The 15460-nt window shown below is 37.5% G+C and overlaps 1 protein-coding gene across 4 annotated transcripts; it reads left to right on the forward strand.

The window, feature by feature from the left end:
* Positions 1–862: 862 nt before the first annotated feature.
* Positions 863–15258, forward strand: LOC113061628 (titin homolog). 4 transcript variants are annotated; one of them, XM_026230914.1, is made up of 15 exons: positions 863–1316; positions 1613–1876; positions 2450–2488; positions 2971–3092; positions 3327–3444; positions 3584–4985; positions 7782–10266; positions 10687–10834; positions 11549–11676; positions 11770–11805; positions 11922–12196; positions 12649–12737; positions 13089–13306; positions 13427–13475; positions 13584–15258. In XM_026230914.1, the coding sequence occupies exons 2-15, from the start codon at positions 1746–1748 to the stop codon at positions 13924–13926; spliced, it is 5583 nt and encodes a 1860-aa protein (XP_026086699.1). In that variant the 5' UTR covers positions 863–1316; positions 1613–1745; the 3' UTR covers positions 13927–15258. The 4 variants fall into 4 exon arrangements, with proteins under 4 accessions (XP_026086699.1, XP_026086700.1, XP_026086698.1 ...); XM_026230915.1 differs by having other exon boundaries at positions 2465–2488; positions 13584–13926; XM_026230913.1 differs by having other exon boundaries at positions 1678–1876; positions 13584–13926.
* Positions 15259–15460: the final 202 nt, after the last annotated feature.

Raw genomic sequence — 15460 nt, forward strand, 5'->3', positions numbered from 1 at the left:
CTACTTACTGTTTACCACATTGTAAACAGAGACCCACTCCCAGCCCTCAACCTAAACTGGTCTGGGTAAACATGTCCATATCTCAGCCAAAGTCAGACCAGCACTTATAGTCCGTAATCGTGCCGACTGTGGCTAAATGTGCCGTGTCTCAGTGCAAATCGGGCCAGATCCGCACATCCAAAGCCTAGCCAAATCTGGCAACCATTATTGAGCAAGACCTGGCTCACTTTTAGTGATCCGCTGCCAGAAAACAGCCGAGGGAGCCGAGACTCAGCCACAATTCACCCGATTTCGCTGGCTACCTGGGTGACTTGTTTGTTTGTTGTTGTGCTCTTTTCTTTGGAATCCCTTTTTTTGTTTTTGAATTGCCTTACTGTCAGCAATGAAAAAAATTGATGATTGATTATTAAGATGCAATGTTTCAAGGCATTAGACTGGCTTTACCCTTTACAACATTACAGAGACACTTTTTGTTTAGTTTCTCCACATTCCCGTAAAATGCATTTTATTTTCTGTTTCTATCAGCTCTCAATTTGAAATCTTATTCTTCAATTCTGAAATCTTAGCAAACAGTAATTATTCTGTATTACTTATAAATTGAATGATTTGTTACTTACGTGTCTTAAGTGTTACACTTAAGTTCACCTCTCCGTTATTATTATTTGTGAGCATGTGTTTCATCTCTTGTTTGAATGATGCACGGTATGTTTGTGAGAGTGGTTTCTTGACAGCATGTAATCAGAGCCCTTTTATGATTGGAAAATGATGCAATGACACATGACCGGTGGGAAAGTTTGTTGACTGTTATGGGGAGGGTGTACAGACAGAGTGACATAGAGGGGGCTGTCCTAATTAAACCTGGGACATGCTTTGAGCTTGTCTGGAGAGCTGTCATCAAAGAGCCACTTGCATAAGATCACTTTCAACACACCACATACTGGATTCATTTGGCTAAATTTCTACACACATTGGGCAATTTCTCTGTATGGTAATGTATCCCTGTCAGGCATCATCAGTCAACCAGAACAGAGAACTCCAGTATTTCATGAGGCTGGCAGATAAGGAATTATTAAAGCAGGAGATATTTTTTTAATTTTAACCTGTGCTTGGAAGTTTTTGCTGTCGTTTTCTCGGACGCTGCTTTCAAGTGGCTTCAGAGCAATGGCTAGTTGTGGAAAATATGATGTGCTCTTGCGCCTATTTGTAGGCCTGCTATAAATAGAGTCCGGCTGGCAACACATGCTCTGCTGTGATTGACAATTCTAGCGCTACTGGGACAGTAGGCTCCAAAGAACAGGCAAAGAAACATACTAATGGTGAGTTCTTTAAGTGTTATACTGTAATATAAGCAATTCAAAGTTCAAACTATATGTGTTGATTGGAAATCAAATATAAATGACTGGTTTTGACCAAATTAAAAAGTAGCAAAAAGCAGTTCCTATTTATAACTTCTCCGTTCAAATGGTTTGCTTGTTGAGACTAAAGCCGCCCTCGAAACATAATGATTCTGTCTAAATTATATTTTAAAATATGAATATTTTTATTACTTTTAATTTTTGTATTTCTCAGTTTGTTTGATTTGTATTTTCTTTAATATATTTTTCTTTTTCAGTCGTTCTTGGAACTTTACATTTTGGTTCTGAATGCCTAGAGACAGACCTGAATTTTATTCTGCAGAAATACTGAAACACCGTTTAAAGAGACGGCTGGGGTTTTTGGACTTTTGAAGTTATTTCTTTTGGACAATGACATCCAGGAGGCCCTTGACCCGCTCTTACTCTGGAAATGGGAGATCGGGAAGCCAAAATGGGGAAGATGTTTCAAGCGGAAGGCCAGAAAGCCGAAACTACCTCTCCAATGTTAGGCCTGAAAACAGGTAAAAAAAAAAACTGTCAAATTAGCTTGAGAGCATTTTCTTCTGTCATGTTTGATTGTGAAAAGCCTGCCTGCTTATGTTAAAATTATCCAAGCCTCCAGTTTGTATATTGATCTTGAGGTTTATGATGGTTTTAAGGTCTAGAAATGAATTCCTCTTATAAAAAATATTTTGGAAATACATACAGTATTTCACTGATAAAAGATATTTGTAAAATAACTATAATAAAAAATGTACATGTAATATTTATAGTTTATCATTTGATAAAAAAAACATGAACATAGAAAAATATCATTGGTTTTTATATATAAAAATCCCCCCTCCTATTTCCCTATTAAATGAGAATCAATTTTAGCATTTTCACAAAATCCCATTTTCATGTTTCTTTCTTTTGTTTTCTTGCTGCTGCTTAAATACTGATGTAACTGATGTTCCCATCATTAACAAAGTTTACTATATATATTGTATTACAGAAGCTCCTGGCAGTGATTAAAATCAGGGTCACACATTGACTAGCCCCTAGTTTAAAATGTTCTTGCCTGATGAGTGTCCATTTGCCTCTTTTCTAAATAGCTTTTCAACACACAGGTATTCAAACTACAGGCCACCCAGGTAATAAAAGCTTCCCAAAAGGTCAATCCTAAACTAACTTCACATCAGATAACAATTTCTATCCCCCCAAAATGCCTTTTTTCTTTGGTTTGTTTTACAGTTTCAGAAACACCAAATTATAGCCAATTGCTTTTGATTGCAAAGTGACCAATACTGTGACCCACCCAAATAACCACTGTATATTATACGTTTAAAAATACAATATAAATGATACCAACAAAAAAATTTATGTGTTAATATTAGGCTAAAATAATATCTCACCCAGTTGCATACCTTTGCTGCCTTTTCTCCCAATGACACTAAATAATTATAATTTAATGTTTTAATTCTGATTAATAATAGACTTTCGTGTCTATGCAGACTCCTTGCTTTACTTATTGCTTATTAATTCATTGATTTATATAATAATGTTTAGATTAATTTGATATATTATACTGTATATGTTGATTGATAAGTGGACACTTTGTCTTGGCCATTTCCAGAAGTACATTATATACCGTCATGGCTCAGTTGACCGAAGAGACCCAGCCATGTTTTGAGACCACCATAAAATCGAAGGCAGTGTCAGAATCGTGCAATGTCAAATTCTCATGTGTGGTCACGGGTAAGTTGCTTTATGATTATGAAAATAAATGAAAATACTCAATTTAAGTTTAAAACCCAAACATAGTATGTTCTATAACATTTCAGTATTGCAAAAATAGACAAGATATGATCTTATTTGGCTAGTAAAGTCTAACAACATTTGAGGGATTTTTTCTAGGTTGAATATATAACACTGTAACTATTTCTACTTAATAACAGCTAATTTTGTTATCTTTACTCGTGTTTTCACCAGGTTATCCAGCTCCTGAGTTGACCTGGTACAAAGATGACATGGAGCTAGATCGATACTGTGGTCTTCCCAAATATGAAATATTTCGCAATGGAAAAATTCACACACTCCACATCTACAAGTATGATCATTTTCTTTGTATTTCTAAAACAAAACTATTCTTTTTTTAACATTTATTTAATACATTCACGTGCAAATCAATGTTTTGCAGTAAGTAGTGACTGCACAATGACAATAACTACATTTGCTTCATTTGGCAGCTGTACAGAAGATGATGCCGCCATTTATCAGGCCTCAGCAAGGAACAATAAGGGCATCGTCTCTTGTTCTGGGGTGCTGGAGGTGGGCACCATGAGCGAGTTCCTGATCCACCAAAGGTTCTTCGCCAAACTAAAACAGAAGGCTGAGAACAAGCGGCGGGACCTGGAAGAGAGTCGACGTCGGGGTAAGGAGAACATCCAAAAGGAACAATTAAATGTGATTAACCAGGAACGCTTACTAAGGAAGCGTAGGACTCCTGCTGGGAATGACCCCATGAGCGCTTCTCCTACAACCCAGGATGGGGAGGAGAACATGATCTCCCAAGGGACAGGTGAAGAGCAGCCTGCAATCATAGACGATAAGTCTGATAATATCACAGTACAGGCTACTGTAATCATAACAGACATGATAATGGAGAATGGTAATGAGAAACTCAACAATATTTGCGATCCAATGGAGTTAGTCGCCACAAAGCAGTCTTCCAAAGAGAAACCAGGTGAGAAGAAGATGCGTATTACCAATGGATTTGATGAGGTGGGTGTTATTAAGTCCACCCAGAGCAACAGAAAACGAGAGGATGCTAATGAAGGAATGAACCTGGCAAAAAACTTAGCTGAGACTGTGCAGTCGCAAGCTGCTGAACCCCATCAGAGTTTTGCAAAGTCAAAGGAGATCATGGAGGTCGATGTTACTCCTCTCCTAGAAAAAGAAAAGGAAGGAGAGCTGGAAATAGAGAGGGAAAGATTAAAAGAAGAGGAGAGGAACCGATCAAGAGAAATAGACCGGGAGAAAGAACGAGAGAAAGCCGAAGAGAGAGAACGAGAGAAAATTAGGCAAACCGAACAAGAACAAAGAGCTACGTCTGGGCCTTCAACCAAAGCTGCATCACACAAAGAGCAAGAACACAAGTCAGCCCTAACCTCTGTTCTTCACTCCCTAAAGGACATATTCTTCGGCAAAAACAAGAAGTCTACAGAGCCAGCAGAAACCACAAAGAGAACTAGTGAAGTTGTTGTTGTTGAAAAGGAAATTCCACATGAGAAACACCTCCCTCCTTCACAAACACCTCCTCAAGAGTCTTTGGTCCATAGTGAGGCCTCCGAACTTGAGGAACCAAAGCTGGACCAAGAATCATCTCAAATGGTGGATTTGGAAGTAAAAACTAAATCTTTATCGCAAACACATGATTCAACTGTTCCTAATGATACCATAAAGTCCAATCCAGCTGGACATATTTCTGAATTTCATGCAAACAAACCTGAAGATGTGTGTCTTACTGCTGAAAGAGAGCATATTGAGAGCATTGGAGCTACACTTAGACTTTCTGTAGAGCAAGAGATGCTAAAGGACAAGAGTAGTCCTGAGGAAGTCCCACAGATTGACACTTCACTGCTTTTCAAGGTGAGTTCATCGCAGTTCTCACTTCTCATGAAGTGAGTTCTCATCTGTTGTCCACAGCACATGGGGGTTATTTATAGAGAGTACTTTTGTCCGACAAGACTTGAGTTTAACAGTTCTTTCAGTTCTTTTAAGAAAAAAAATAATTGTATACCATGATGAGGATTTTGTTATGTTTTTGAAAAAAATCTTTCATGCTCACAAAGAATAAAAACAGTAATATTGTGAAATGTTATTACAATATTTAAAAACTCTTTGTTATTTATATACTGAGTGTGTGTGTGTGTGTGTGTGTGTGTGTGTGTGTGTGTGCCACTTTTATCCAAAGTAACTTACAATGCATTCAGGATAAAATATATTTACCTAACATGTGTTGCCTGGGAATCAAACCCACAACCTTGCACTGGTAACACAATGCCCTACCACTTGAGTCACAGGAACACACTATATATAACAATATAATATAATATAACTATTATTATGAAAATCTAATTTATTTCTGTGATGGCAAATCAGATTTTTTTTTTTAGTTACCATAAGTCCCATCTTCAGTGTGACATGATCCTTCAGAAATCATTCTAATATGATGATTTGCTCCTCAAGAAAATATTTTTTGCAGAAACTATGATACTTTTGTCAGGATTCTTTAATGAATCCTGCATTTATTTGAATTGAAATTCTTTTGTAACAATGTAAAGGTCTTTCCTGTCATTTTTAATTATTTAATTTAATTAATAATTATAATGAAATATTGAGTTCTTTCGAACAACAAAATCTTACTGATCCCAAACTTTTTAACCTCTTAAAAAATTATTTTTTGTTTGTTTGTTTTTTGTGCTCAGCTTTTGTCTAATTTACGGCTTACTCCCAAGACTTTGAATAAGGCCTACTGGCCCTTTAAAAAGAAAATCAATAATGTGCAGAGTGAGCATGACTCAGACTAGTTTTTTGTTAATCTAGAGTTAGAAAATGAGTTTTCATGAGTCAGCAGATCTTAAGAACAATAGAACGCCATAAGGAGACATGACAAATTCACTTAAAAAATATGATTTACTCATTGGGACCAACTAGTATTCTTAAAGTTAACATGGAATGGGATTTATTCATATTCATATTTAGTCATATTTGTGTTGACTTGGACATGTTGGTCAGGACATGATGAAGAACAGTTGCTGGACACTAAGACAAGAAGACAAAACTCCTTCACATTTTCTGGATTCTTTGTCTCCCTGAGTCTTAAAATAAACCCGTTTCTAATCTGTGCTAAGGGAAGCCATACCATACAAAGACAGTTCACTGACTGCTAAACTTGTATACATTATGTCAGAGAAACCAAAGTCAGCTGACAATTCACTGTCAAACATTTTCACTTGCATGTAAAACATTTATCTCTGTATGTAAAATGAATGATTAAATGCCCAAGATGCCCTTATTATTCATTTAGATTTTTACATTTTAGTTGCGTGTTATTACAAACGTTTATTTACTGTGCAGGCAGCTTTAGAAAGTAGTTAAGCTTGGCAAGAACATGCACATGACAGAAGTTCTGTTAGGCCTCACATGATTTTTAAAATGCCATGCTGGAGATTACAGAGAAATGAGGCTGTTAGAAAGGCATGTGAAATCAAAGTGATTGCATCATCACTTAAAACCAGATACAGCTAAAGGCTAATATTGAATTTGTTTGTTAGTCAACAGGGTGAATGTCACCTTTAATTGATTAACATGTGCTCTACAGTCTCAGGCAGGACAAACATGTGATAGCTTTGCACCTGGCATGTAACGCATTCAGCTGTTTTATTTCCTATGTAAAGTGGAAGTGCAACCACCCTAGCGTCTCGTGGGAAGTTAATGTTAGTTGTTGTGGTGTGTCAGTTAGAGGAACGCTGCAAATTCATCTGAACTCTGCGTGTTGAATCACAGCAAAGGAACTTCTGTTCTGAAAGCTCTGGTCTGTGAATGTGACAAGCTGCTTCTGTCACTGCTGAAAATTCAATTTTATTTTCATTTCAGTTAGATTTTTCAGTAATCATAACATTTTTACATTTACAATGTGGTAGGGTAGTTTAAAGCTGCCATGAAATGGAAATTCGTCCTATCTGTTTTTAAAATATTGTAAAATTAAATCACTATAATACACATTACTTCCCACAATGAAACAAAAAACTGTGGCAAAATGACATTTTTTTCCTAAGCTAGAATGTTTCCATTTTATTAGGAAAATTAAAAATAAAATATGGGCATAAAAATATGGGCATAACATAAGTGTTTTTTGATAAATTACTAATGTGGTTTTGTGGTGTTAGTTATCATTTGTCACTAGTTATACAAGGGGGGTTGTCCTGTTGACTTGACAGGTCATAAATATCATGTTGTTTTCCCTCTACATACGTGGAAAGTTGCACAAGATGGGTAGTCGTGTGTACAAATTTGTATATTGTGTCAAGTATAACAGCTTAAAAGACGAGTAAACAAACAAAGAAACAAAATATATTTAAGGTGTGTTGATCTTATATCAAAAAAACATCATATATACTATATAATCTAAGCCTTAATAAAAACCTCTGCCTGAGTCATTGATTTTAAGATATTAGGAGCAAATCAGTCCAAGCATGAAAAGTGATTAATTACTCTTTTTTAATTTTGTATTACTATCTCATAATTAATGTCATATGCCATAAACATAAAAGTCTAATGTATGCCAAGAGGACAATCTAAAATTGTAAAAATCTGTGCAGTGAGTTCGGTTTTGTGAGGCCAACAATATACCTGTTTAACAAGAACTGTTTTTGTCTTTAGGCTACAGATGACCATTTTAAACCTAGTGACACAGATGTTCATGACTTGGTGGACTTGGCCAATCCTCCACTTGAGACTGAAAGGCTGGAATTCACCTATCCCGAGGATGAGGTCATGCAAGGTGCTGAGGAAATGTATATTTTAGAGGAACAGGGGGGCTCAGCTGCCCCCGGTGCAGAGCTCATCATGGCAGACCTGGAAAGCACGAAGTGTTGTGAGAGCCAGCCAGAGTCTCAGCTTTCACAGTGTGCCGACTTTGTTCCTGTCGAAGCGCACGCTGAGTCCCAGTCAGTGGAGCTGAGGGTAGAAGAGAGCAAAGAGCCATGTGAGTCAAATGAGAAAGTAATTCCTCATATGGAGGAGGAAGGTTTTATGAAAACGCTAGAGGGAGGTTCCCTGACAGGGAAAAATAAAGAGGAGATGGATGGTGCAATAGAAGGGAAATCTTTCACTGCAGGGGAAATTGAGTCAGAGAGTGGCTTTGGCATAAAAGGACCAGTCCTTCCCGTAGTAGTAGTGAGTCAAAGAGAATATGAAATTAATGATCAAAATTCATTGTCCCCTGTATTGGAGCTAAGTCAAGAAGGGGATTCTGTCGCTCTTGTGTCTGAGAGAGCAATGGAAATCAATTTTAAACCAGATGAAAAATCTATACCAGCACTGAATATTAGTTTTACAGAGAATAAAGAAGTCGTAGCTGACTCTGCTACAGTGAATGACTTTAATATGGCGGAAATCAAGGACGATAAAAGCATTCCAAGAATTGCTGAAGAAAAGGGAAAAGATAATGGTGAAGAAAAGATGGAGAAAAGCACTGAGGAAGAGAGGGAGCAAAAGAGCAATGTTAATGCTGAAAAACCAAAGGATGATTTCAGTCAACCAAAGAAAAATGATGTTAAGAGAAACAATAATGTTGATCCAGGGACAGACACATCTGTTGTAATTCCACGGATAGAGTTCCCCAAAAGTCCAAGACGAGGCGAGACTGAGGTTATAGAAACTCAACCGAGGCCATATAAAGTAGACAAACCAAAACTCCTTGCAAAAGCACAAGCAGAGAGACGTTTGACCGAGAAGGACCAACCAGCAGTCCAACCAATCATAATTCTCCCCGATACAAGAGAAACCGTCATCAAGAATGTGGCAAAGAAGAGATCCACGCCACTCATCCCAGAAATCAAGGTCACATTGCCAGAAAGAGTCAAACGTGAAGAATCTGTTATTGCGCCCAGAAGTGAAATCCTGAAATTAGAGCCTGAGAGAGTTATGCAACCTTTAACACAAGAGGTGGCACAGATATTTCGAGAAAAGGAAAGGCAACCGGATGATGCCACAAGAGCATTAGGTGAATCAACCTCCAACAGTGCCTTAGTTATTCCAGATCGTTTGGCTGTGGCAAGGAACACGCAATCATCACCTTCCTTGGAGAGAGCACAGGAAGTTAAACCACAAAATCTAGAAGCAAGAGTGAGAGGTGGAGAAGAAGAAGAAAGTATCAACACTGGGTTGGGCAGAGACGATGACAATAATATCCCTATAATTAACGTAGCATATGCTGATGATAACGCTAACACTCTTAAACAAGAGCAAACTCACAGCCACCCCTCACTTCCTGGCATAGTAATCTCACTAGATATCCCTCAAAATATTCCTCCGATGTCTGTCACAAATGCTGAAATGCATACCAATAACAAAAAAGATGACTCCAAGGCCTTAGTTACTATACTGAAGAGTGAAAGCAATCAACATGGTCCAGATGCTACTTCCGAGAAACCAAAAGAGCAGCTCATGTCCCAGTTGAGTCCTGATATGTCTATAAAAACTCCTCCTAGTATCACTAACCAAGACTCAGACAGGGTTCCTCATCCAAAAGACACAAAAATAGAACCTGAATCTGACAGGCTTCAAAAAGACAAACCTTCTATAGAGAAACTTAGCTTAACAACCCCTGTTGGACCTACACTCCCTCCACTAAGTCCTGCCAGTTTGCGAAGGCTAATGGCAAAGAATAACCCAAACTTAGAGAGTCAGGGGTCCATCTCAAGTGCATCAGTGGATGGAAGTGAGAAGAAAGGGGAAGAGAGTGGAGGAAGTACACCCACATCCACTCTGTCTTGTGAGAGTAGCCCAAAGATGAAGCGACGAGACAGTCTCACTCTAATACCCTCAGCCACCCCTGAGGAGCTGGCTTCTGGTGCTCGCCGCAAAATCTACCTCGCCAAAACCAAGTCAGAGGATGAGGGATCTGACACACAGGGTAAGAGGGATAGTCCATATATGTCGCCCAGTCAAGCTCGTAGGGCGGCTTTCTTGCAACTTCAGAGTGGGCAGCAAACACCGCCCACTGAAAGACGTTCACCATTGGCGACCCGACGCAAGGCCACACTGGAGTTGCCGAAACCTAGGGAGGAGATGGCAGAGGTGACAGACAGCACAAAGACAGAAAGCAAACCAGTAGAAAAGGAGAAGCTGGACCCTTTCAAAGGTAACATATATGTATTTTACACCGGTTAATTGATGTTGATTGCACCTTTTCCACCAGGAACCCAATGAAATCTTTCATATCTATTAAAAAGCTGTCAAACCTACACAAGGAATAACTAACATTTCTGTTAGTTGGCCATTCTTTATTGACCAATACTGAGGTCCCAGGTTCAGATCCTGGATAAGCCTCCAATTTTTAAAACCACTCAAGGTTCACACCAACATAAAAGCCATTCAAATAATTCTATATATCTGTATGCATGACATTGGGATGTATTTAGGCCTTCATTCAGACTTTCTAAGCACAGTATCATGTTGACACCAACACATAGAGGGACGTCTGATATGGGGCAAGAGTAAACACTACAAATCTCTACCTTGTTGCCTCTGTCAAGTTACCCCTGATCCTCTTTCCATTCAGCTCCTCAGGTTATCCGCAAGATTAGGGGAGAGCCGTTCTCAGATGCCTCAGGCCACTTGAAGCTGTGGTGCCAGTTTTTTAACGTTCTTAGCGACTCCACCATCAAGTGGTACAGAGACGAAGAGGAAATTGTGGAGATGCAAAGATGGTAAATTCATCTGCAGTCATTCAACAACACAGGCAAAAATCTGAACCCTGTCGACATACAGTGCATAAGCTAATCAGTTAATCATCATATCAATAAACGAATCAACAGATTAGTTATAGATAGCAAAAACACTAATGAAGTAAATCTATGGAAAGGCATAAAAAAGTCCAACACACCGTCATAGCTTGGAAAAGTTTAGCAATACCTTTCAGCCATTTTTCTACATATCTGAACAAATGTCCGAAATGTTGACATCTTTACAAAGATTTAGCTATGACATTATATTACTGCTTTAATGTATCCTACCGTAAGAGGTGTTTCATGCAAACCTGAAATGTTTTTAGTAATAGTGTTAACTGCTTTGTGGAGACTTGTCATCCACTTATTTGTTTTTGACCATGAACTCCACAGCTGTTACTGGTGTGACTCTAGTCAGCATTGCTCTATTGCACCATCATGGGAAATTAAAATCTAAATTTGTTTCTCACAGTGCTGTATCAGCACAATGACGCCTTACTCACACGCAAACATCCTGAAATGCGTCATGCTCTTGTGTTTGTAACACACTGCCCTCGTGTGGCTGTATAAAATAGGGTTGTTGATTCATTTACTGTGCTTTCCTCTGCTTAAAGTGTGTATTAGGAGATCAGTGTATTTTGTATAACTGTAAAGTGCCTTGTACATTTAATTTACATTTCTTCTTCTCTCTCTCAGTGCTGGGGATGAGAGTCCAGTGGCCCTGGCCATAGTCCAGGTTTCCAGCAGAGACTGTGGAGTATATGGCTGCTCAATCAAGAATGAATATGGGACTGACATCACTGATTACTTGCTCAGCGCAGACAGTAATTTATAACTCATTGGTCCATTAATAAACAGAAATCTGTTAATGTTTTATTTATTATGCTCACTTTCACTCTTTTTTCTTTATTGGGCAGTACTGGCAGAATTTTTCTTAAGGGAAGATTTAGAAGGTAAGACTTACGGAGGAAACCAAACATGTTTATTGATAATTATACAAGGTATATATTCATTTATTTAAATTTTTTGCCCACATTGAATTTTCTATACTGTATCACTGTCTTCTCAGTTGGAGAAGAGATTGAGATGACACCAATGATGTTCACCAAAGGCCTGGCCGACTCGGGTTACTGGGGTGATAAATTATTTGGTCGCATCATGACAGCAGAGGCTCAGATTGGAGAGGGATGCAAGCACAAGACGTGCAGGGCAAAGGTCATCTATGGTTTGGACCCTGTCTTTGAGTCAGGCAGCATGTGCATCACTAAAGTAAGAAATCCCATCACATATGGGGCCAAGGAGGAGAGCAACCTGGTCGAGAGAAATTTAGAGATCACCAAACAGGTTAGAGTCTTAGTAGATCACAATTTACATTATATGTAAACAATCCAGTTCATATTATTGACATAGCAAAAACTATAAAAAGGAAACTATATATAAATCCTTCCAAGCTCCAAAAAGTACTATAAGTATCAGAAAAGGGGTCAGAAAAGTTCTAAAACCTTATTTGTATTTTTTTATTTTTAATTGTACATTACTTGACTGATCATGATGTGGCAAGAGCCGATGAGATTTGATTTCTAGTGTGGATAATATTTGAAATATTCAATCATTATCACACAAGTCATACCTTCATTTTTTGATACTTTCGTTTTTTAGAGTCTTTTTGGAGCTTTTATTATAACTGTATGGAAAAAGAGCAGCTCAGACATTTTTACTACAATGATTTTTGGTTTGGGTATTTTTCAAGTAAAATTTTTTTTTTCTTTTCTTTTTTATTCTTTTCTTATCCTCAGGACTGTAAAATCCAGAATACCGTTCGGGAGTACTGCAAAATATTTGCAGCTGAGGCCAGAGTCATTGAGAACTTTGGATTCTCATTAGAGTAGGTCATGGAATACTGTATACAACATCATTTCAAACTATTTTATATATATATATATATATATATATATATATATATATATATATATATATATATATATATATATATATAAAATAACTGCTATCTATTATACTATTTATCTATAATAACCTAATAATTGCTATTTTGGCTCTGAAGTGCTAATAATTTGTAACTTATTTTATGACACTTTGATTACTATAAATCTACATCTTTTCTATTAAGTAATACTGACTGAAAGACATTTTCTATGTAATTGCATATGGCTACAAAGAAGAGCTAATGTCAAAATGATCTAATTTCAGTCTTCTTTGCTTCTCTGAATCAATTCAGAGTCACCCCCCTTCATCTGATGTATCGGCCCGCCAATACAATTCCATATGCTACAGTAGAGACTGATCTGAAGGGTGTGTATGTGAAATATTGTCTGATGGACAGCACAGGGAGACTGATCGCCAGAGCCACCTCTGAGGTGGAGCAGAAGTGTTGCACTTTCCAGCACTGGATCCATCAGTGGACCAATGGAAACCTCCTGGTTACCCGGATAGAAGGTAAAGAGATATTTACTTACTGCAACACTTCATATGCACTTATAAGTAAGTTGCTAAGTGCTATATATTACACGAATGCATAAAACATAATAGTATAAAATACGCTCTTATGTGTTTCAGGTGTTGATACAAAGATAACAAACATTGAAATTGTTACTAAGTCGAAAGGGTTGGTATATTTTACTATGAGATTATCATGTTTACCCATTTTTCTGATATTTACACTTCTTCTTCAATTTTTTCTTGGAGAGACTAATATTTTGAATGTCTTCTGCAGGTATCAAGGCCTCACAGATAAAGGATCTCCAAACATAATGGAGAAGTTCATTACTCAACATCAGTGTAATTACTACTGTGGACTTATGGGCCTAAGACCCTTAAAGCCAGTGGAATCTCCACCGCAGCTTAAAATAAAGACCTCCAGGAGCCCTCTTCTGGCCCGGAGGGGCGTATCGGGCTCATCCAGCCCTCAGCTTCAGAAGAAAGGAACTAGCCCACAGTCCACCAGGAAAGGCACGTCTAGCCCCAAAGTGGTTAAAAAGACAGGTGAAGCTGGGGAGAGTAATTCCACCACCAAACACAAAGCTGTAGAGGTCCCAAAACCTGTCAGGATGAGGTAGAAAGGAGGACTAGAACTATTGGAAACAAAATGCAAAGCAAACTAGGGCATACTTTTTGATTTTCTTACCAAACTTTAGTTTGGAGTATGTATAATTATATATAGCTACTGTTGTACAGCACAGATGGCTTCCTGTAAATGGATTCTGTCCATTGTCTTTGCACAGTGTCTAAAATGCAACAAATAAGTTCACAGTGTTCCTGTAGCTCAATTGGTAGAGCATTGCTTATCAAGTGCAAGGTTGGGGGTTTGATTCCCCGGGAACACATGATAGGTCAAAATTGATAGCCTGAATGCACTGTAATTCGCTTTGGATAAAAGCGTCTGCTAAATGCATAAATGTATTTTTTTAATTTAAATTATTGAGAAATGTCTATATAGATAAAAGTAGAGTAAAAGGGTGAATGACCGGAGGTGTTTGCCAATTTTTTATATTACTGTGAACTGCTTTGCAGATTTGAGTCCCCATTAATACCTCCTGGGAGAACCTTCACTTTATTTTTACGTGCTGAATTGAGGCTACCACCATTTTAAGACTGGAGAAAAACACAAACCTGTACATGGATGAGCATTGTTTTCAGATAGACTCTGGAACTGTGTTATGATTGACTCAAATGTTCCTGTGTCAGGTTTATATGACTGAGGAACCGTAAGAGAGGGACTCTTCAAGTGTTCCTCGAACATCTGTGGTGTATGAGTTTCAGCTGTGTGGAACTGCAGCTGTCGCTGAGATGCTTTTTATAGTGGACTGTTCTGCTTTTAAGGGTATGGCCATTTATCTGCAACACCAGTGCACCAATATTGGTTGTATACAGGCAAAGTATTAGTGTCATAATCAAAGCAGAGTTTTTATCTTAAATGTAACTCCCAGAAGAGGGAAAATAATTTGCTTTATTGTCACAGTAAAGCCAGTTTATACTGACCTGTCATGTGTCATCTATGGACTAGCGATATATATATATATATATATATATATATATATTAACGTTCAAAAGTTTTGGATCAAATAGTTTTATTCAGCAAGAAAACATCAAATTGACCAAGAGTGACAATAACGGCATTTATAATGTTACAAAAGATTTTTATTTAAAATATTTGCTGTTCTTTTTAACATTATATTTATCAAAGAATCCTGATAAAAAAAGGAAAAATCACAGTTTACACAAAAATATTAAGCAGCACAAAATTCAGCTTTGACATCATGGGAAGACATTTTAATACATATTAAAATAGAAAAAAAAATGTTATTTTACCATTTTCACAATATAACTGTTTTTCTTGCATTCTTGATTAAATAAAGCCAATATCAGCATAAGAGATATCTTTCAAAAACATTCAAGAATCTCACTTATCCCCAAACCTTTGAATGCTCAGTGTTTACAGGTTTTGACTTTTTTTTTAAATGTATGTTAATTAAAAATAAGCAAAATAAATAAATGTAGCTGTCTAACCCTTTACACCATCCACAATACTTAGTGACCATTATTTAGCAGAAATGGTGGGTGCTGCTAACAGCAAAAACTCATAAAATATCC

Source organism: Carassius auratus, chromosome 43, assembly GCF_003368295.1.
Source record: "Carassius auratus strain Wakin chromosome 43, ASM336829v1, whole genome shotgun sequence".
Lineage (NCBI taxonomy): Eukaryota > Metazoa > Chordata > Actinopteri > Cypriniformes > Cyprinidae > Carassius > Carassius auratus.